This window comes from Silurus aristotelis, assembly GCF_946808225.1.
Source record: "Silurus aristotelis genome assembly, chromosome: 1".
NCBI lineage: Eukaryota > Metazoa > Chordata > Actinopteri > Siluriformes > Siluridae > Silurus > Silurus aristotelis.
The window spans coordinates 14,992,029-15,014,011 of NC_139574.1; the positions used below are offsets into that span (position 1 = coordinate 14,992,029).

At 37.5% G+C, this 21,983-nt stretch overlaps 2 protein-coding genes across 4 annotated transcripts; both read left to right on the forward strand.

Annotated features, from left to right (window-relative positions):
* The first annotated feature begins 201 nt into the window (after positions 1–201).
* On the forward strand, positions 202–4,774 carry mettl6 (methyltransferase 6, methylcytidine). Of its 3 annotated transcripts, none has more exons than XM_083548802.1 (6): positions 202–258; positions 434–719; positions 812–946; positions 2,644–2,814; positions 4,261–4,402; positions 4,484–4,774. In XM_083548802.1, exons 2-6 carry the CDS (start codon positions 453–455, stop codon positions 4,621–4,623), a joined length of 855 nt encoding a protein of 284 aa, XP_083404928.1. In that variant the 5' UTR covers positions 202–258; positions 434–452; the 3' UTR covers positions 4,624–4,774. The 3 variants fall into 3 exon arrangements, with proteins under 3 accessions (XP_083404928.1, XP_083404927.1, XP_083404929.1); XM_083548803.1 differs by having other exon boundaries at positions 232–283; XM_083548801.1 differs by having other exon boundaries at positions 219–719.
* Positions 4,775–7,049: 2,275 nt separating this feature from the next.
* Positions 7,050–21,881, forward strand: sh3bp5b (SH3-domain binding protein 5b (BTK-associated)). The gene is made up of 9 exons (XM_083547467.1): positions 7,050–7,502; positions 7,909–7,971; positions 10,191–10,319; positions 17,304–17,468; positions 17,842–17,972; positions 18,459–18,501; positions 18,686–18,905; positions 19,500–19,802; positions 20,695–21,881. Exons 1-9 carry the CDS (start codon positions 7,422–7,424, stop codon positions 20,853–20,855), a joined length of 1,296 nt encoding a protein of 431 aa, XP_083403593.1. The 5' UTR covers positions 7,050–7,421; the 3' UTR covers positions 20,856–21,881.
* Positions 21,882–21,983: the final 102 nt, after the last annotated feature.

Genomic DNA, 21,983 nt, shown 5'->3' on the forward strand with positions numbered 1-21,983 from the left:
TGTTACAGATTATAGCCAAGCTGTCACTGTCACTTAGGTTAAGATGACTGAATAAACAACATAAGATTTTATATGTTATACAAGTAATATGTTTAATGGGTTTTGATTATTATATTATAACCACTTAAAACCACCCAAATAACTGCTAATCACCTGCATCAATTTAGTTGATATTATATAAATGTCCACTAGGTGTCACCACACACAATTATTTTATTCCTAACGACATTTTCTATACGCGAAGAAAGTCATCAGGACGTGAGGACCTTAAGAACTGACCATGGTTTTGTGTGCAGTTTTTATTAATTGATTTTATTTGTAAATGAAAGAAATATCCGTTTGATAGGCTTTTAAGTGGTATAATGCACTGTTACGTTCAAATGCCAAATTCGTCACTTTCTTAAATGAAACCGGTGTAAATCTGTGGCTATAGGAATCTTCTGAATATTATCATGGCCCAAGTAACAGATGGAGGAGTTGGGTCATCTGACACTCAGTTTCCTCATCAGTCCACAGATTCGTGTGAAAGGATTTTGTCAGAAGAAGAGATCGAAAAATTGAAGAATGACCCGGTTTTGGTGTCGGATTTTAAGCAGCAGAAGTTGGAGGTTGATGCTCAGAAAAACTGGGACTTATTTTACAAAAGGAACACTACAAACTTTTTTAAAGACAGACACTGGACAACAAGGGAATTTGAGGAACTTAAAGCATGCAGAGAGGTGAGTTGTTGATGCTTCAGGGTTTTATTAGGTGGCGATGAATGATTGTGTTTTAAATCATGTGTTTTGAGTGGTTTGTTTTGACTTTTCAGTTTGAGGCCCAGAAGTTGGTGATGCTGGAGGCTGGATGTGGAGTTGGCAATTGTATCTTCCCTTTATTGAAAGAGGATCTGAATATCTTTATATATGCATGTGACTTTTCACCTCGAGCCATACAGTTTGTGACGGTGAGTGCCAACACTTATGCGCATGTAATTGTTCTTGCGTCTTTTTTTTTCTTCATATTCAAGGAATATTTTGCCATTTGATGAATCAGTATGCTGGGTGCTCCTGTTTTTCAATAATGTTTGACTTGATGGTGACCTTTATACCAGTACCACACCACGTTTTCTCCAATCCTCAAACACTGCTTGGTTGGTCCCACCATCTTTCAAGGAACAAGGAAGTCATGATTCCAGTCTCTTTTTCTCTTTTGGCTCCATGGTGGTGAAATGTACTTCCATTTGATGTCTGAACAGCAGCGTCAGTAGCAGTCCTCAAACAATGACCTCAAAACAAAGCAGTCCACTAAAGACCCAAGTCTTCCAGAGACTAATAAATAATAATAATAAAAAAAGGTTCTTGCATTGAAAAAAATACTTTCTAACTATTTATTATCAATTGCATTTTAGGCAGATGGTATTCTTAGTCTGGGTTCTGTTGAGCGTGAATTAGAATATATTTATTGATGAAGACTCAAAAGCAGAAGATTTCCAGAAACTTTCCATGGGAACTTCATCTGTTGGAAATGTACTAGGAATTTATGGGAATATATATGGAATTAATAGAAATTTGTGGGAAATCTATACAAGAATAATAATTGACAAAAATAAATATTACAATTTGTTTGGTGATTAGCTGACATGCATGCAAACTAATACAAGTTTTAGAAAATGCCATTTTTCACATTGATTTGTTAGTATTATCTGTTGCACAATAGCTTATACAAGGAAATTTTACATTTGATTTATGTGAAAAATCACCAATACATATTTGTTGTTCTTTTGTGTACAGGATTCAAGAAGTTATTTGTTATGTTATGAAATAATACATAGCGTATGTAGGGGGTACGCCATCAATAACCCGGCAGTACTGTAAGTGTGCTGTGAAATGTAAGGTGCAACTGCAAGGTAGAAATTCAATTGAAATTGCATTAAGTCTGGTTGTTTTAACTAAGATTATACTGCAACTAAACTTTTTTTTATTTATTTTAACTACATTTAAGTTCCTTGCTATAGGCCAGCATGCAATTTTGCAAATTCCCAGTTTATTCCAATTAATTCCCGTTAATTCCTATGTAAAGTTTCCGGTCTTAAAAAAACCTAGAATCTTGCAACCCTACTGCCAAATGCCCTAAATGTCGAAGTGTTGATTCATTTTCCACACCACTAATTGTGATTTTTTTTTTTCAGTTGCTGTGAATTGCTTGAATTTTTGCCTTTTATTGTCCAATGGTCAGAATTAGGAGTTAATTGAGAATGTATTTGAGACTGTAAAAAGCCTGCCTTTAGAGACCTTGCCTTTTTACCCAGAGTACCATGGCAAAGTTTATGCAACTCAAGATTTTAGGGAAAAGATGGTTTCTCCTTAGGAGCAATTTCCAAATATTAAATAAAAAATGTATCTACTGTTGATAAATTCTGGGACTAAAACTACCACCTTTCTGATCAGAAGGCCAATATCTTAACCACTGAGCTACCACGCTCCAAAATGCATTCTTGGGGGTGGGTGAGATCAGGGTCAGAAAATTATATCTAATGAGAATTAAAGAGATTTTTAGTTACATATATATTTATATGTAAATACATCACAATATTCCGTAATATTTACTGCCTTGAGCTTAATGCAGTCAATGCTCATACAATATTTTGCATTTGCTTTCCAGGAAAACTCTCTGTACTGTCCAGAGCGTTGTGTGGCATTTCAGTGTGACCTGACGAAAGACGACCTTCGTGCCACCATTTCAGAAAACACCCTTGATGTTGTCACTCTGATTTTTGTTCTCTCAGCTATTCACCCAGACAGAATGGAACAAGCCTTGGAAAACATTTATCGGGTAAAAATGATTACTATATTTAGATGCTGCATTGAAGATCAATGTATTAGAGCTTTCCCAAACATAAAAAAATAAATGTACCAAAGGTAAAATTACTGTGAATATTGATTGTGTCATAATGTAAAGTGTTGATGTGAATACTTATTAATACAGTCTTTTTAAATTAGTATACATCAGTAGCAGGCTGTGCATTTGGTACCTGGGCCTTCAGTGGGGACTTACCTGACTTAATCCACCTCTTAATACCACCACGATCACGTCACAATTATAGAAACCATCAATACAATACAAAACCACATTATAACAACATGTGGCGAGAGAGAGAGAGAGAGAGAGAGAGAGAGAGAGAGAGAGAGAGAGAGAGAGCATTTCACATATGGAGGGTGAATACCATTTTACTAAAGCAAGAAACCCAGTTTAGACTCAAAACCTCTACACAACAACCGCATCTGTGCACCTCCATCATCTGGAGCAGTTCAGAATCAATATTTGTCTAATAACATGACAAAAATGCTAATAAAATACAAACTACTCACCAGAGATGGTCTGGAAGTGAAAAACAAACCTTTACCCGGGCTGAGACAAGCTAGCTAGCTTCAGGGTTGGCCGACCTCTCCTCACGATGTCTCGTTTTTCTTGAAAATGCATTTTTAAGTATGCCCACGACCAAATCAATTTATTTTTCTCTGTAGGCATAAAATAGTCTAATTAAGAGGTATTCATGTGTGCAGAGAGCTACAGATGTGTTTTGCCAGTCGAACTTGGCTGTAACAGTTTCCCTCTGATCAACCAAGGATACTCTGGGACATATGACTGCCCAGTGAGGCGAATATGAAATCTGATTGGTTACTGAAACAGACCCATTGATAATATTCTTTATGGCAAAATGGCCTGCAGAACTGACTTTGCAGGCCTGGGCAGATTAGATTGACATGTCAGCACTTAGAAGCTGAAATCTGATTGGACAACAAAATCTAACATACATGTACTGGAAGCAGTGCAGCCAAGAGAAAGAATTCGTGAATAAATTACTAAAATTTCATTGAAGAAATATTCGAATTTAGGTTGTAAATGTAGGTCAGTGCTTCTGATAGTGTTTCGGTCAGCAGAGAAGGCTTTGCTGGCCCTGACCTCCCACGACTGGTATACATAATTTTAAGTAAGGAAGTAATTATTTTTATTAAACGTGCATGGTTTAGGCTAAATGGAAATGCTACGCTGTGACAAGCAAATGAATAACTAAATATAAGCATGATATGATTGGGGAGGTGGTAGCTCAGTGGTTAAGGCATTTTACTTTGGATCGGAAGGTCACAGGTTCAAATCCCACCATCACCAAGCTGCCACTGCTGGGCCCTTGAGCAAAAGCCCTAAAACCATCCCCTGCTCAGTTGTAAGTCGCTCTGGATAAGGGTAAATGTAATATGATTTGTGTGTGTTTGGCAGGTATTAAAACCAGGAGGAATTGTCTTGTTCAGAGACTATGGACTTTATGACCACGCCATGCTGAGGTTTAAGTCAGGCAGCAAGCTCGGGGAGAATTTCTATGTGAGACAAGATGGCACTCGTTCCTTTTTTTTCTCCAGAGGTTAGTTACTGTTAGAAATTTTTATCAGCCTTTTTATTCTGAATTAGGTATGATATCATGAAACTTCTGTTTCTTTTTCAGAATATCTGGCCGATCGGTTTCAGAGGGCAGGGTTTCAGACTCTTATAAACGAATATGTTCTGCGAGAAACTGTGAACAAAAAGGAAGGACTTTGTGTTCCACGAGTATTTGTCCAAAGTAAATACCGCAAGCCTGAATGACTTTTGTACATCCTTGCTTTATAGAGAAAAACATGTAATTTGTTCAATATAAACCCTATTTTTATGCATTGTGAGTCAGTGTAATTTTTATTAATTAAATAAAGTGTCATAACTGTGATCAAGTATCAAATAAATGAAATATTTTGTATGATTTTACTGTATTTATTAGGTGTACTATTATGTAACATTGATACTTGTAAATATTTCCACAAGTTTGTATTCATAACCCTTTCAATACCACCTTTCAACACACGAGGGCAGTGTAGCTGTATAAATAATTGTACGAACAATTAAGGTGTAGGCAAAGGTAATCAATTTTGGAGCCATTTTGCTGCTACTAACAAAACACCAACCCTTCTCAGGAGTCCATGCTTATCTTACTAAATCAGCAAAACGCTGCAAAACCAACTGTGGATTTGAATAGGATGAATAAAGAAGACTGGTTTATAACTTGTGTTTTATACTTTATCTGTAGAGTTTAGTGAATTAATGGGTTATAATGGCGCACACTTGATTTCTCCTTGTGGTTTTTATTCACTTATTCATTCATTTATACTCTCCCTGTAAGAGTGTGAAGCAAGTTAAATGAGAATGTACTCCTAAAGTGATTCAATGATTTAGTAAATATGATGTCATTTCATGTGTTAAGTAGAAGGTGAAATAAATATCTCAGATGGTCATATTGTGATGGCTAAACCACTTTTTCAGGTCATCTCCAAAACTACCAGTTTTGTGAAGTGTTCTCTGCATACAGTGGCTAGTACCTACAGAAGGTTGTACAGGGAATGATGACAATGTCATGGATGCTCAAGCTCAATTGATATATAGATATAAAACAAAAAGCCATTTGTCTACTGATCTGTGTCATTGGTTTTTGGGTGTCTCTGTTCACACTTGGAATTATAGAGGTAGGAAGTGGTAGCTCAGGCTCTGAGTTACTAATCAGGAGGTTGGGGGATTCAAGCTTCAGTACTGCCAAGTGACTACTCTTGGGTAAGACTCTTAGCCCTCAATGCTTCAGGGAAACTGTATCATGGCTGATCCTGCACTCTTACCCCAGCTTTTTTTTACATTGCTAGGATATGCAAGAAATAATTTTATTGAACAGTAATGTACACTGATCTGGCATAACTTAATGACCACTGACCAGTGAAGTGAATAACACTATCTATCTCTTTATCACTTGTTAGTGGGTGGCAAGTGAACATTTTGTCCTCAAAGTTGATTTGTTACAAACAGGGAAAATGGGCAAACTGTGATTGCTAGACGGCTGGATCAGAGCATCTCCAAAACTGCAGCTCTTGTGTGTTCTCGGTCTGCAGTGGTCAATATCTATCAAAAGTGATCCAAGGAAGCAACAGTGGTGCACTGGTGACAGTGTCATGAGCAGCCAAGGCTCTCTAGCCATGTTTACATGTACACTTTCTTTTTGTCATTCCGATTAAAATCATTCTGATTGAAAGATTCGGTAGGCTGTTTACATGAGACGCTATCTAATCCGATGTGCCGGCGCTTTCAATTAGAATGACCTTGTGACATCCGCACATTAGCCTATGTCCTGCTTGCCACCTTTTATACCTCAACATGGAGTTCCATTGTTTCTTACGCGTGCTATTTTTAAAAGTGTTCCTCTTAATCAACAGCGTAAATTTGTAGGCATAGTACTGCTGGAAGGTACGAGTGGCTTTTGGTGGCTGTGCATCTATAAGGGGCATCTCAGTACTACCCTTCCTGAAGGTTGGTATTAAGGACTGGTGGGGGGTCACACGTTTGTGTGGACTGGTAGACGGATTAATGTCCCCAGAAGACGAGAGTATAAAAAATCCAATCCCTATAATTATTGGAAGCTGTGCGGAATACTGTGTTGTGGCAAATGAAATCGAGAGCACGGTAAAATATAAAAATCGTGTATATCTTCTGCAAGTACTCGGTTTAAAGCATTTACATGGCAGAAAAGGTTTATCCCACCCCCTCAAACCATTACAGTTTCATTCGGTTGGGCATTTTTTATTCCGATTGAGGTGTTTATATGGAGCATTTTCATCTGGATTGGACTTTTAAACTGATTACAAATGCGTCGTGTAAACTCGCCTACTGATGCATGTAAGGAACGAAAGCTGGTCTGTGTGGTCTGATCCACCAGACCGACCTCTGTAGCTCAAACTGCTGAAGAAGTTAATGTTGTTAATGCTTGACAGGTCAGGGAGGTTTTGCCAGCAAAAGGGAGACCATCACAATAATAGGAAGGAGGTCATACTTTTATGCCTGATCGGTGTATTACACATAAAAAAGGCTGTTGTGTTTCCTCTGTATTTGTTACGTTAATAGTAATCCCAGGTGTAAACACGGAATTACAGATCAGTGGAGGTTATGGCAAGTATGGCCTTCCATACGGTGCCACTATGTAAAGGGGCGGTTCAGTGGCGCTCCACATTGCGGTCTGGAGCTACGTTCCAAACCGCATACTCCCCTACTGCACAGTATGCTGAAATACTACCGCACTCTACAGGATTCATACTGTGTAGTAGAGTAGTGCGCGGAGAGAGCTTGGCATTTCGCCCACGACTCCGTGTCTCTTGTGCTCCGCGTTCTCTACATTAACCCCGTTTCATAGGACTGGTCTGTGTTATTTCCAGTGTTCGTGACTGTTTCAGTCTGAATTAAGAGATTGTTCTCTGTAGGTACATAGCGTGGGTTTTTCATGCAAGCTTTTCCTAGGAGAGCAAGGACCATTGTTTGGATCATTGTTTGAATATCGAGACATCTACCAAAAAAAAAAAAAAAACCCTTCCAAAAACATGGATAATGGAGAGAAGGAAAGCAGGTCTGATGGAGAATGCGAATCTGCTGAAGAGGAGGAAGTGGATCCCCGGGTTCAGGTACTGGGCTCTTATGCCGCAGTGTGCTTGTTTGGAGATGTTATTAACCATGATACTTTGATATGCAGTGCTCAAGCATTCAAATCCGTGCCTCTTTTCAACACGCAATATCAAACCCAGTTGCAGTATCAAAGGAATTGTGTTTGATTTGTCCAGTGGTCCAGGATTTCATATTAGGTCACAGCAAAACCTGTAGATTCTCGGTGTTTTATTGTTTGACATTTGTTTCCTATTAAAGAACCCACAAAGCATTTTGGAGGAAGCCTTCTCGCATGGCATTGCTTTCAAATCCTCAGATTATCTTTTAATATGATGTAAATTGGCCTGTCCTTTTAATTAGATGTTCTAAATATTTTTAAGTCTGTTTTATTTAATTTCTTTTGTCTCCTGCCATCTTTTGAAACAGGGGGAACTGGAGAAGCTGAACCAGTCCACAGATGTCATCAACCGATGTGAGACAGAACTGGAGGTACACCAGTGGAAAAAAAAAATGTCTTGCCTTGATGTACTGAAATATCTGATGATCTTCCCTCTTTAAATTGATCTGTTTAGTTGTTTGAGTCTGATTCTTAAAGCTTCATGCAAAGCTCCAATAACAGCCTGCAGATACAACAGATGGACTGTTTATGGAAGTTGTAAAGCTTGTCTGGTGACACTCTTGTGTTATTTAATGGCTTGGGAATCAACATTGTGTTTTTCACATCTGGCACATGAAAAATGTTGCAGTTCATTCTGATGTTAGCTTTGATGCCATATTTCATTCCCCCTTTTAATTCTCGTCACACACAAGTTGCTGGAAAATATATTAAAAAGGCCCAGAATCTTCACATTAGGTGTACCAGTGTATCGTGATTGACTTATCACAATGAACCACTCATTCCATTAGTGCGCAGGTTTTTCCTGTTCTATTGAAAGCAACTTCGATTTAAATTAAGTTATTAAATGAAGTCACTTGCACATTCAGTTCTTATGACATTCTGCTCCAGTCACCAGGCTGAATGCATTTAATAACGCGTAAAAAGTGCCTTCTCTGTATCGCTTGGCGGTTGTGACATTGAATTTTAATATCAAATGCACACTTTTGTTTCATTGAATCTTTTGTTTGTGTTTCACCACTTGCATGCCGCTGGCTCTGCTCAAAATGATAGAAATAATTAACTAAACCTGCTGTCATTATACAGCAAAGCTGTCTGAAATAACCAACTAGTCACCGCAAACCATGCTAGTTATTGTATTAAATGTGCAACAGTCCTGAGGAGGTCTAAGTACAAACCTTTTTATTATCTGGAAATGTGGATCTTTATGAGGTTCCATGCATACATGTGTGTCAGCCTGGAAAACCTCAGAATTGTTATTTTATACAATATACTTGATTTTCTTTTGAATGTGTCTAAGCCAAAAGTTCTAGCAGTATTAAGTCAAAAGGAGTTCTACATTTATAACCTAATCTACATAGAAAAAATGACAATTAATGCCACATTTTAGAAAATTATGATGTTGAGTAAGTTCTCAATTTATCAGAATCATCCACAACAGTCTTCCTCTCATTATCTATGGTAAAACTCATTTGACTGACAAGAGTGGAACTTGATGTGGTCTTCTGCTTTTGTAGTCCATCGACCTCAAGGTTTGATGTGTTGTGCATTACAGGTTGAGCTTTTCTGCTCAACGTAGTTATAAAGAGTGCTTGATTAAGTTATCATACATTCCCTGTGAGTTCAGATCATTTTGGTCATTCTCCTCTGATCTCTCTCAGGAGCATCCTGCATACAGGATGCATTTTTGTTTCTCATGCCATTGTTTAAACTCTAGTTGGGTGAGACTGTAATTTTGAGAAAATCCCAGAAGATTAGCTGTTTCTGGAATACTCAAACCATCTTATCTGGTACGAACACCAATGCCATGGTTAAAGTAAGAGATCACATTTTCACTATTTTGTAATGATTAAAGTAAAGATTAACCAAGGCTCTTGACCTGTATCTGCAGAATTTAGTGCAGTGTGCTGCTGCCACATTATTGTCTGATTGGATAACTGCATAAATGAGCAGGTATAAAGGTGTTCCTATACACCCTAGTGCCTTTATTACAACAATGAGTAACAAGAAACATTGGGACTGGGTGTGTTTATTACACTGGCAGTTTGGAATAGCTTTTAGTTTACCTTTGTTCAAAATTTTTTTGAAGGCCATGAGATTTGGAGTCAAATAGCAGTCAAAACGTGTGTCATGACCGTGCCATGTAGATTACTTTTAATATTTGGGGTTTTACTTCTGTCAACTCTTGTGTCACTTGTGTCAAAATCAGTTGATCTTTTATTATATTGAGTACAATTTAAATGTTATCTGTTTGACTTGTTATATCCCTCGTTTTTTGTGATTTTCTAACACGGTCAAAACAGATCCTTTTTTTTTTCCCCCCAATAGAAATGAATTAATGCATAGCCGTTTTCTTTTGTATTTGTAAAGCAGTGTAAACAGGCAGTGTTATTCTTCACTCACTTACCTTATTTTTCATTTTTTATTAGATGTAAATATAATCTGTTTGGGATAAAGCCTTTGGGGAGGCAGTATATTAACCTGGGATTGCAAATACATAAGCAACTTATCAGGAATTCTGTCCATTTTTATCACACAATAGTCTCGGCTCTGGTTTAAGTTCATGTGTGATGTTTGTTGCGGTTGTTTCTAGGATGCAAGGCAGAGGTTTCGCTCTGTACTAATTGAGGCCACTTTAAAATTGGACGAGCTGCTGAAGAAGATCGGAAAGGCCGTAGAAGACTCGAAACCTTACTGGGAGGCACGGCGTGTGGCACGGCAGGTGAGTGGCTCTCAATCCTAGCTCTTCTTAAAGTACATCACTGCAAAACTCTCCCAAACTTCCCCTCTACAGTGTGGTTAATATTATGCCTTTCTTGGGAACAACTATGGTAGTTGCTTTATAGCTTCTTTTTAACTTGTTTAATTTAAATCACCACTACTGTTCTATCAATTGGCAGAGAAGATTTTTTTTTGGAGAATTGATTTGCCATCTCGAAGTCATCGGTTACAAATTGGAAATAGGTTGTGATGTTTTGATACACATCCACATACAAGAGATGTTCACAAGCCATTTTGTGTCTTTGAGAAGTTAAAAATCCAATCTCAATGCTTAGTCTTAAGATTTATGTCTCATGATCATTATATTATGCAGATTACATATAATGCTTGATATGTAAATTGGAAAATGTGTCCAATAAAATTAAGTTTACCCATTAAAACCATATACTCAATACACTTATAATGGCATTTCGTCATTAACATTATAATCTATATATTATCCCATTTATTGTAGAAATGCTTTAATGAAATGCTGAATATTTTATCTTCTACATGACTGCAATTAAGAGTGTCTTTTGGGCATTAAAGACAACAAATTTAGCTGTCCTGATTATTTCATAAACTGAGTATTGATATTTTGTGCCATTTATATAGAAAGGTAAATTGCCTGAAAAGGTCAGTACCACCCACAGGGACAAGTACTACCACTTTAGGAAGCTTTATTCCTGAAATTAAACTGTGTAGATAATAGAGAATCTGATTATTAGTGTGTGCTAGTGTTGGTTCACAGTCTATGCCAGTGGACACATGTCTTTGCATTAGAGTAGAAATAACACTACGTTGAAATCGGTGTAAAATAAATAAAAAAAAAAAACACTGTGTATTTTACATTCATTTTAGCACAAAGCGGTTTAGCAAAATGAATAGGAATTTATCATAGTTAGATTTTTTGATGTTTGGAATAGACAAAATGTGGTTATTGGAGACCAAAGCTACACAGCTGGAGTATCAAAGCAAATGGATTGTGGTAGTAATAAAAGCAGTAGCACTGACAGCCTGAGTGTTTACAGACTTCACATATCCCCTAATGGTGTCATCATTTGATGGACGAGCAGCTCTGTGTCCAACAGACCATTATGTGTTTGTGCAAAGCCAGAATGACAGAAGTTGATCCCTTTAATCTCTAAAACATCCCAAGCACTCATAACTGTTATGTGTTGGACTTGACTACGTGTTTCTGATGGAAAAAAACAATGTCAAAGTGAAACACTGTCTGGCTTTTCCACTCTTGCTGTCTTTTTTTCTCCTTCTGTGTGTTGTTTGCTGTCTCAGTTTGTCTCTCTCACCCACTTGGTTTTTTTTGTCAAGTTTTTAACTTTAGGCTGAGCTGTACTCTGCTTCCCAACCTTGCACAAATTGTTTTCCATAATGTCTGTCACACACTTTTTCAGACCAGAGCTTGAATACAACCAAACTGATTACAGATAGTGGTATTTGTTTCTGAATTCTGTGTGTTCTTGTTTGTATCCGAACGGAAATGTAATGTTATCTTCAGAATTAGGATTTAAACAAGCATGACACATTGCAACACAGACATTAGTCATAAACATGGTTTTGGCAAATGTTTAATGAACATTAAGGCCGAACATATAAATATTACTACTTATGCTTATGATGTTTATATAAGAATTCAAATTCATTGGAGGATGTGGTTTTAGGAAAAAAATCAAGCGCATTTATTTATATTCTATATCGTTATTTATCTATTATATCTATAATATAATTATATCTATATATTTAAACTGATACAGTTTAATGAGATTTTATTTATTTATTTATTAAAGTGACACTTTATTATCTGATTATCATTATCATCGCCAGCCTCAAAGCTTTATTATTTATTTATTTTTGGAAGTCAATAAGACTAATGCAGCTCATCGTGTTACTGATAAACCCCAAACATTCCCACCTTACATACCTTGTAATTTCATACTATAGAAACAATAACGTGTATAAATGCGCACAATAACATAATCCTGGGATTTGGCCTTGTAACAGCAGATTTTCTGATTATAGTATTGCAAAGGATTGAGATATATTGCAATGAATTGAAAAAAATGTCTAAGATTAGTTCCTCATGGAAACCATTAGAACATTTTTTTTTGTTGTTGTTTTTGACATCATGTCCTCACCCACAACCACATTCATTTTGGTTCCTCTGTTTTGTTGAGCACAGGTTACTAATTGTTCAGATAGATAAGGTTATAGTGCTGCTTGTTCACGTCTTTGCATATCATCATCTCGTAATGTTCACCATTGGGTATTTTAGAGTGACACACTAGGAAGGCATGATTCATCACAATATGGTAATATCCGCAGAGTATTTACTTGACAAAGCATGAGACATGGGCACTTGAGGTTAAATGCTTTGTTTTTGAGCATGTCGAAGGCTGGTTTACAAATGAGGTTAATCAGTGTACATTTTCAGATAAAGGGATTCACAACATATCTTTAAGCCACCCCAGGCTGGAAGATATTCTCTGCTAAAAATTCTATAACCCTTTCTATCCATGACCAGATATTTTTTAAAAGATTTTGACATGGTCCATTACATGCACACACTTGAATTAAAATGTGCTGGGAAACGCTGGCTTGTCCCTGCATATGTTTTTGTACCTTTTTATCTTTATTTTGTTTTGTCATGGTTTCAAGAACACAGCCTCTAAAGAAAATGTATGAAGCAGGCTAAGTTATTCACAGATCCATCCTTGGGTGTGAAAAAGTAATTATCCTTTGCAATGAACTCTATTTCTAAGACCCGCCTGAACATGCAAAGTTTCAATGCCGGTGTCAAGGTTCATAGCTGAAAGATTGCTAATGTGTTAAAGAGGAAACCCCCGATGAACTTTGTAAATAGACTATGAATGACTACAGAAAGTGAAGGGAAATGTTCACTTGCATAAAACCTGGTGTAACAAGTTATGGGTCTTATGACTAGCAGTGGGAATTTGGAATACTATTTTAATTGTCAGTGTGTCGGAGGTGGTACCAAAATCTTGCCAAATATGCCAAGTTCAGCCCGAAATAAAAGCTGTTGTAGCTTCAGTTATACCAACAAAGAGGAATGTGAGTAGAAACAGGAATAGAGGGGTTGGGAAGTGGCAGCTCAGTGGTCAAGGTTACTGATTAAAAGGCCACATCAGGGCCCTTGCTCAAGGCCCTTAAACTTCTGTGCTCCAGGAGCGCTGTGTCATGGCTGATCCTGACGCTACCTAACATCGCTGGGATATGCGATGAAAGAATATCACTGTGCTTTAATATACATGTGACAAGTAAAAAAAAAGCACCTTTACTTGTTAGTATAAAAATTAATCACCACTTTGCATTTAGTCTGATACATTAAAGACACGGTTAGCATTTTGTCCGCTTATGTCTGGCCATTTATTTCTTTAAAAACACTCACAAATTAAACTCGTGTTAAATATGATGTTTGAAAAGTCGCTTTAGCTGTTCCTCTGTTAACACACTGGGTCACTTTGAGAATTTGTTCTCTATATTAATGTGGCTAAGATTAGAAGAGAAATGTATCAGATAGGGAAGTGACAGTTCCTCTGGTTGTTTTGAGCTCTTGTCCTTTTCCCCTTCCTTATCTCAATCTCTATTATCTTGTCACCTTTTCTGTCCTCTCTCTCTCCTTCCTTTGCAGATTGATGAGTTTCTCCGTTTATAGCATGAGCATCTGTTGGCTGAATTTTCCCAAGTGGATGTGAAGGGGAAGATTCTCTTTTTTTGGGTTTCTGTCTTTTTTTTCTTTCTTGGGGAAGTCAGACTGTTGTTTGTGTTTCCTGCATGTCATCGTAATGGAAGTAGCAATAAAACTTGAGCTGCAACCTCAATGGGTTTGACCATAACACACTGTGACTTAAATGTGTTAAACAAAACCTTGTTAGATTCTATACAGTTCTTTTAGCACATACATTTCCCACTTTCTTTCTCTTCTCAAGTACAGGATTATACATTATGATTCATTACACTTTTAAACATAAAAAGCAACCATTATTGCATAGGATGAAGTGGCATAATCTCCGGTCCATAGTTAAGTAACGTCTGAGCTTTTAAACATTAGCATTATGTCTTTAATCATTGCTTATGGTGTAATTGGATTAACAAAATCCAATGTAGTAAAACAGCCAAAATTATGTTTACCTTTTTGGGCATGAACCTCTGTTCCCTGTATTTAACTGTGTTTTCTATGCAACAAGGAAAGGTTTGCCCATTTTTGCAGAAAAGACTATAAATAATCTTTGTTGTGTTTAAATTTAGACTGAAAGGTATTGCCATTTCCTAAAAATGTGCTTTGATACAAGTCAGACCTCATAAATGATTTGACCTAGGATAAGGTCATGTGGTATAAATATAGGGCAATAGACAAAAGTAAATCAAGGCAACTGGGACACATTGTGCTCCAGGCATGCCAAAGGATGTTTTATTATAAGGAGTGTTTCCGAACCCATACCAGATGTATCCGGATCCGTGTTTTGTTCAGTTATTTAATAAAATCCAAAGGCCATTTTTAAAGAGGAATTTCCTGAATCAGCTTTTTGTATAATAAATAACACAGTTCCTCAGGTCAAAGACACTCTTATCAGATTGATGTTAATAAAACACTTTTGTTTAACTGATGTTGGGCAGAAAAGCAAATAAAATTGCATTTAAATTCTTTTTTAAGTGAACTTAATGTTAACTTGATTTGCCCTAACGCATCTGAATCGGAATATGTAATTTAATGTCTTTTCTACAAGGTTTACAAATTCTTAATGGACAAATTATATATATTTTTAACAATCACTATTATTAGCCATAGTGTACAGTAAGTACAGCATGCAACCGATTTGTCACTAAGTATTATACTAAGTCCTTCTTCTCCTTCTTCTTTCGGCTTCTCCCATTAGGGGTCGCCACAGCGGATCATTCGTCTCCATACCCCCCTGTCCTCTACATCTGCCTCTTTCACACCAACTACCTGCATGTCTTCCCTCACCACTTCAAAAACCTTCCTCTTTTCCTCCTTCCTGGTGGCTCCATCCCCATCATTCTCCTAACGATATACCCTATGTCCCTCCTCTGCACATGTCCAAACCATCTCAATCTCGCCTCCCTCACCTTGTCTCCAAAATATCCTACATGCACCTTACCTCTTATAAACTCATTTCTGATCCTGTCCATCCTCATCACTCCCAACGAAAACCTCATCTTCAGCTTTGCTACCTCCAGAAGTACTATACTAAGTCCATACTGTGGGGGTCCCTGGTGGTCTAGTGGTAAGGATGCGGCGCTCTTACCGCTGCGGCCCGGGTTCGATCCCCGGTCAGGGAACCAACCCCAGCCACTCTCAGTGCCGGTCCCAAGCCCAGATAAATAGGGAGGGTTGCATTAGGAAGGGCACGTAAAAACATGTGCCAAATCAAACATGTGGAGGATCCGCTATGGCGACCCCTAACGGGAGAAGCCGAAAGAACGTTTATACTAAGTCCATACTGCATAAACTGCCTTAGCCAAGATTTTGTACACAATCCAAAAAATAATGCGGGGGCAACATGCTGTATATATCTTTGCAAATCTTACACAATTTAGCAACACAAAGTCATCTTATTTGACAAAGTGTGGGAACTACATATGTCTGTTAAAAATGTTAACACAGAAAGCAATCCATATAGCACAAAGGACACTAAAATGTTAAGTATGTGGCCTTAAAAGAGGTGATATGTTTTAAGTTGATTCAAGGATTCTTTAGGTTTTCCATCACTTTTAATACTTACGTTTCAATTTTGTCACATTGATTGTGTGTCTTGGCTGATGTGTTTTCAATGTTGTAAAACTGTTGCACGGTATCGTTTTGATGTTTGTGTGTCATTTTGAGTTTCAAAGAACTTCAAATTTATTAACTTCTCTCAATATTAGGTCTTGTGATTAGATTAGATTGGATTGATGACAAAGAAAGAAAGAGACTTTTATAAAGGTTTAATCCCAGTGATTCTAATGGACCGCAAAATGTAATGCAGTAAATAAAATCCATTTGAATCGCATACAGTAGCTGTTGCTGCAGGAGAGGATTTGCTTCATGTTGGTGAAAGTGTGTAGATGGTTTGCATTTCTCATTCAGGTATTTGGGGAAGTTTGGTAGCAGAAGCGGTTTTTGGTTGAGGAACATAGACGAGAGCTAGCTTACAGTTTCATGTAAAAAATAGACATTTTATGCATCCGACGTTGACATGCAATGCTTCTCATCCAGGTGTCTGTATTTGCATAGCATGTGATTTTACTACAGTCTGTATAAATTTTTTTTTCTTTTACTTCCTATCTTGTTTTTTTTTTTCTTTTTTTATTGTTTTGCTCAATATGCTAAAATACACAGGTACAGAATCCCTCTAGTATTTCAATTCAAAATGAGAAATAATCCTACAGGAAAAAGCTGTATTGCTTACTGTCATATAAAGGATGTTCATTGCAAAAAAATTAAAGAAAGAAAGAAAAGCGAGTCAAAGTAAAATGTTGCTGCCTTCAAAGGCTTTTCTGTATGTAGTCAATCAGAAAAACTGCCAGGGCTTTGTCTGTAAAAAAAAATTTCCTTAGGCATTTCCAGTGTGTCAGTGTGAGTGACGGACAGATTAGTGTAATGATCATAAAAATAGCATCAGATTAAGACAATAAGACTTTAATATTCTTACATAGGAAGTTGCATGTTGTTGCATGTGAGCCATGGTGTGACCAGAACATTTTGCTTTGTGGTTATGTCAAAAAGAAAAACAGAATAAATGTATATACTACAGAGACAGGGTGGTGCAGCTATGTTGTGTCATAGTTGAATAAAAGCAGACTAAAAACCCTAAGGGCAAGGCGTGAATTCCTAGAGTGTGCTCTGTATCCTGGCATTATCCTTCTGGTGGCATCAGACTGATCACACTGTCCTGTGCCTATTTCTCAGGCTCAGCTTGAGGCCCAGAGAACAACTCAAGACTTCCAGAGAGCCACTGAAGTGCTTAGTGCTGCCAAAGAGACCATCGCACTGGCCGAGCAGAGGCTGCTGGAGGAAGACAAGCGCCACTTTGACTCAGCCTGGCAGGAGATGCTGAACCATGCCACTCAGAAGGTGAGCAGTGTGTTGCCTCAATACAGACAATTTCATTAGATATGCACAAACACATTTATATATTGTTGAAATGGAGCTTTTTAACGTGTTTGTGCTTTTTAAAATATATTCTATAGCCATTTTTCCGTACTTCTTTCATCTACTAATTCAGAGAGTTTGCTATTATGGTTTTATTTAAGATTTATTTAAAAGCTGGTACAATGCCACACAAACAGCAGAATTGATATATAATGATGCCAAAGGTCTCTTTTAGAAGGTTAGGTTTCTATTACAATATATAATTAAACACAACATCTCAAAGTCCAGTAAGTGGTGAGTTAAACACAGCAGTGCAAATTGCAGTAAAGTTGTTGTAAACGTTCTGCGTTTGAAGGTGATGGATGCGGAACAGACCAAGAGCCGCAGCGAGCTGCTGCATAAAGAGACAGCAACCAGATACAATGCAGCCATGAGCCATATGAAGCAGCTGGAGAAGAAACTCAAACGCACCATCAGCAAGTCCAAGTGAGCATTCTAATATATTCGGATAAACAAGACAATCTCCTAAAGTACCTGAGCAGCACAGCTAATTTTTTTTTTTTTATTGCCCAGACTGATGCTATGAATTCCATTCACCTTATGCACTAAAAATAAGGTGGCATAGGAAATGCTTTAGTCAGCAACTGTTTTGTAGGAGTATCTAAATACATGAGCATTCAGTCAGGATTTTAGCTTCATTTTCTCCTTAAAGTCTGTTTTCTGGACACATAATCAGGAGTGTCATTTCTCCTCTGCCAAACTATTCTTCCCACTTTGCATATATACAGTTTTATCAGAGTCCAGCTGCAGCTTTACAGTTCAGGCAGGGTGACAGGCGGGTAATCATTCTTTCTTCCAGAACTCACTAAAGCTGGCAGCCAAGGCAAATTGTTGCTATGGAATTATATACAGTTCTATTCACAGAGGTATTTTCTCTCTCTCTCTCTCTCTCTTGCACTCCCTCTGTCTCAGGCCTTATTTTGAACTGAAGGCAAAGTACTACTTACAGCTAGAGGTAAGCTTTTATAGCCTTATATTTCCATAAATATGCACAGTTGTACTATTGAGCACCTAGAATGTGTCTAAATTGCTGTCCATATGTTTTGTGATTATTGTTTAGCGAGTACCTTTGGTAATTGTGTAACTTTCTCCCCCCCCTCATCATCTTTCTTTGTCTTACTGCATTTGTACCATCCAAGCAACTGAAAACGAATGTGGACGACCTGCAGACCAAGTTGACCCACTCAAAAGGAGAATATAAGACGGCCCTGAAAAACCTAGAGATGATCTCAGATGAGATCCACGAGCGCCGGCGCTCCTTAGCCATTGGCTTACGGGAGAGAGGAGTGGGGTCAGAAGGTGATGGGGTTACTGGAGATGACATCACCAACTTCAAAATGGAGTCTGATGGCATATCCAGTGAGTCCATGCTGATTTATGAAATAACCATATATTATTTAATATTGAGTGTCCTAAGCTTCACTGCAGTAGTATTGTTATTGTAAAATGTTTTACATACGAATAGAATTCTAGTATTTTATGTTTTGATTTCAGTAAACATCGACAATTTATCAGATACAAGTGTACAAACAGACATTTTTTTAATGGTTAAACTATTTATGTAACTATTGGACGAATGTAAAAGCATTGTCAAGTGATCATCAAAAACATTTATGTTTTAACTGTTCCCCTTAAATGAGTAGCAACAGATTTATGCAGGTCTGGTCAGACTTTTACTCACATAGCAGCAGGTTTGAAGATTGTAACTGACTTTTACCAGGAGTTTTTATCATTTTATTTCAGTAGTATAATGAATGCCAAAGAATGAAAAGAGCCTCTGGCATGAACTGTGTGTAATCTGAATGGTCGGGTTTTAAAATCCTTCATTTGTATTTACTTTTTATTCATTATGGTAGAGTGACATCGGGTAGTGTGTGTTTAAACAATGGAGTCTGGTTCTGTCCAAGAGAAAGTTGGAAATAAGACCCTTGTCTCTATCCTGTCTCACTCCAGTGACATCAGAGACGTTTGAGGACGAGAACAGCGCCATGTCTGAGGAGGATTCAGAAACACGGTCCACATGTAGCATGAACTCTGGAGGCAACTGTCCTTTACAGCTGCAATGCCCATTCGCCTCTTCCTCATCACCATCATTCACATCTTCATTCTCCTCCTCTCCCTCTCCCTCATCTCGACCATGTAGTTTGGAACTGCCCAGCACCATCTCTCTATCAGACTTTGGCCTGATTTCACCAATCCTTGGACCTCGGAGTGAATGCAGTGGAGCATCCTCACCTGAGTGTGACATGGAAAGAGGTGAGTTTCTCTGTGCATACATATCTAAAGGAATAATACCTAGCTGTATATTTAAGATCCTCTTTTTCTATTAGAAAGCAAGAGGTTGATGAGACAGTTACATTCAAAAAGTATATTTCTTAAACCAATTTCAGTATATTTGATACTTTTAAGTATTAAAATTTCTTATTCTAGGAGCTGGTAGTCTTTTTTCTTTCCATAATGTCTAAAAGTGTCAATCTAAAATGTCAATATAGCAAGGCTTTCAAAAGACTAGAAATATATTCGATAATCGTATGTGATTTATTTGAATCTTATCATTAAAAATATATATATATATATTAGATCAATTATCTTGAGTATCATACGAAACTATATAGAGGTCAACCGAAAATGTATACTCCTGTTAATAAATCTAATTATATAAATTATAATAAATATAGCACACTGTGCACTGTGCTGTGTCTGTGCAGTGCACAGTGTTAAATGTAAAAAACAAATATCACGTGGCATCAGTGATTCGCCTCTACAGGCCGCTCTCTTAATGACAGTGGATCTTCTCAGCCGCTCCAGCAAAGGACGCTACCCGAAAAAGCTACCGGTATAGATTTTTCCAGCAACTATCGGTGCAGATTAGGCAAAACCAGTGAATTGGTCGACCTCTAATATAATACCTATATAATGTCTAAACACTATTGATGATTACTTTTCTATAACAGCACAGTGCAATGTGATCCATTTGTGTTTTAATCCTTGCATATTGCCAACCCTTTCTATGAAGATGGATTTGCTCATTTGTATTTATTTTCTGTGCCGCGTGCACCTGTGCCTCAGGAGATTCCGTTTATCATTTTGACAAGCAACACCGATGCCTCTGCCAGGTGCAAAATGAGTGTGTTTTGTGTTCACGCAGGTGACCGAGCTGAAGGAGCGGAGGACGAGTTGAACAACGCTCTCAATAACAACAGCATTGGCATTCGCAGCATTAAGAACCGCTTTAATTTCCTGTCTCTGAAACGTGGGCAGATGGACAACACCAAATCCACAGAGCATAAACCATTGAGTATCGCCTAGTAGCATCGCCAGCACTACACCATAGCTTAATGGGTGCAGATTTAGTTGCAATTACCCAGTCACACTCACGCATGTGAAAGATGGAAGCAGCTGTCCATCCTATTAGTCAGCACCAATCTTCTTGCGTGGGATATTCTGGACCTTCTTTACACAAGATTTATTCTTTGAAAGAGTTATAGGAATGTGTGCATTAAAGAAAATGGGGACGAAATTTCAAAAGCACATTGAAGATCATTAGATTACTAAAAAAAAAGAAAAGGCGATGAAGTCCCATTCATCATGGATGTCTCTCTTCTGAGTTGTTCATATAAATATTGCTATCAAAACTCTGGTTTTGGTCACAGAGCACTGCAGAGACTTCACTAAGATGATGTAAAGAAGAAGAAGAAGTTAAAAGAAGCACTTCCAGTTTCAAACTGGTATTTAATTGGCAGCTTCTGTAGTGCAATAATGGTGCGTGTTGGAACGCTTTTCTTCACATGACCTTCATTTAACTGTTTCTCCATCTCCACTTTAACATCTGCATTTCAGCAGCAACATGAACATTATAGATGGAATGTGCATGCTGCCATATCTGTGTCTTTGTTAAAGATGGACAATCACCATTTTCAGTAAAAAAGCAATTGATGATAATGCAGCGTATTATTTGCAGCTATTGTTTGTAGATTGTCACGGATAGCCAAATTTTTCACTGTCGTTTAAATGTAATCATTAGGATTTGGCCAGATGCCAAGAAGTCTATGTGAATAATTGAGTTCCTGCAATATTCTAGCTGCTGCTATTGCTAGATATAGAGGCACAAAGCACAGCTTCGGTCTAGTCAGTAGATCATGTGGGCTTTGTTTCCCACCCACCTCCCCTCTTGTTTGTTTTAACTGTTTTGTGTATTTTTATGTATAGTAGAACTAGATTTCTCATCATTAAGCTGTGATTTTATATCTTTGTTATTTTGGTCCTGTCTTGGTTTTGAAATAGCTTGTGTAGTTGTTTTTTGGCTTAAAATAAAGTAATATTCTGATCGTTGTATCCTTTTCGGGTGCTATTTCGTCCTTATTTTTTTCTTTTGACTTGCTCTGGCTACAGAAACATGGTTTTTTTGCAAAAAAAAAAGGTAAACATAAAAAAAAA

What these genes read in the sequence shown, in the direction of transcription:
- mettl6 (XM_083548802.1), top strand. Translation starts at nt 453, where the DNA reads ATGGCCCAAGTAACAGATGGAGGAGTTGGGTCATCTGACACTCAGTTT. An exon ending in GAGCCATACAGTTTGTGACG is followed by an intron (nt 947 to 2,643) that starts GTGAGTGCCAAC and finishes TTTGCTTTCCAG; the next exon opens with GAAAACTCTCTGTACTGTCC. An exon ending in TTCCTTTTTTTTCTCCAGAG is followed by an intron (nt 4,403 to 4,483) that starts GTTAGTTACTGT and finishes TTTCTTTTTCAG; the next exon opens with AATATCTGGCCGATCGGTTT.
- sh3bp5b (XM_083547467.1), top strand. Translation starts at nt 7,422, where the DNA reads ATGGATAATGGAGAGAAGGAAAGCAGGTCTGATGGAGAATGCGAATCT. An exon ending in AAGTGGATCCCCGGGTTCAG is followed by an intron (nt 7,503 to 7,908) that starts GTACTGGGCTCT and finishes CTTTTGAAACAG; the next exon opens with GGGGAACTGGAGAAGCTGAA. An exon ending in TGAGTGTGACATGGAAAGAG is followed by an intron (nt 19,803 to 20,694) that starts GTGAGTTTCTCT and finishes GTGTTCACGCAG; the next exon opens with GTGACCGAGCTGAAGGAGCG.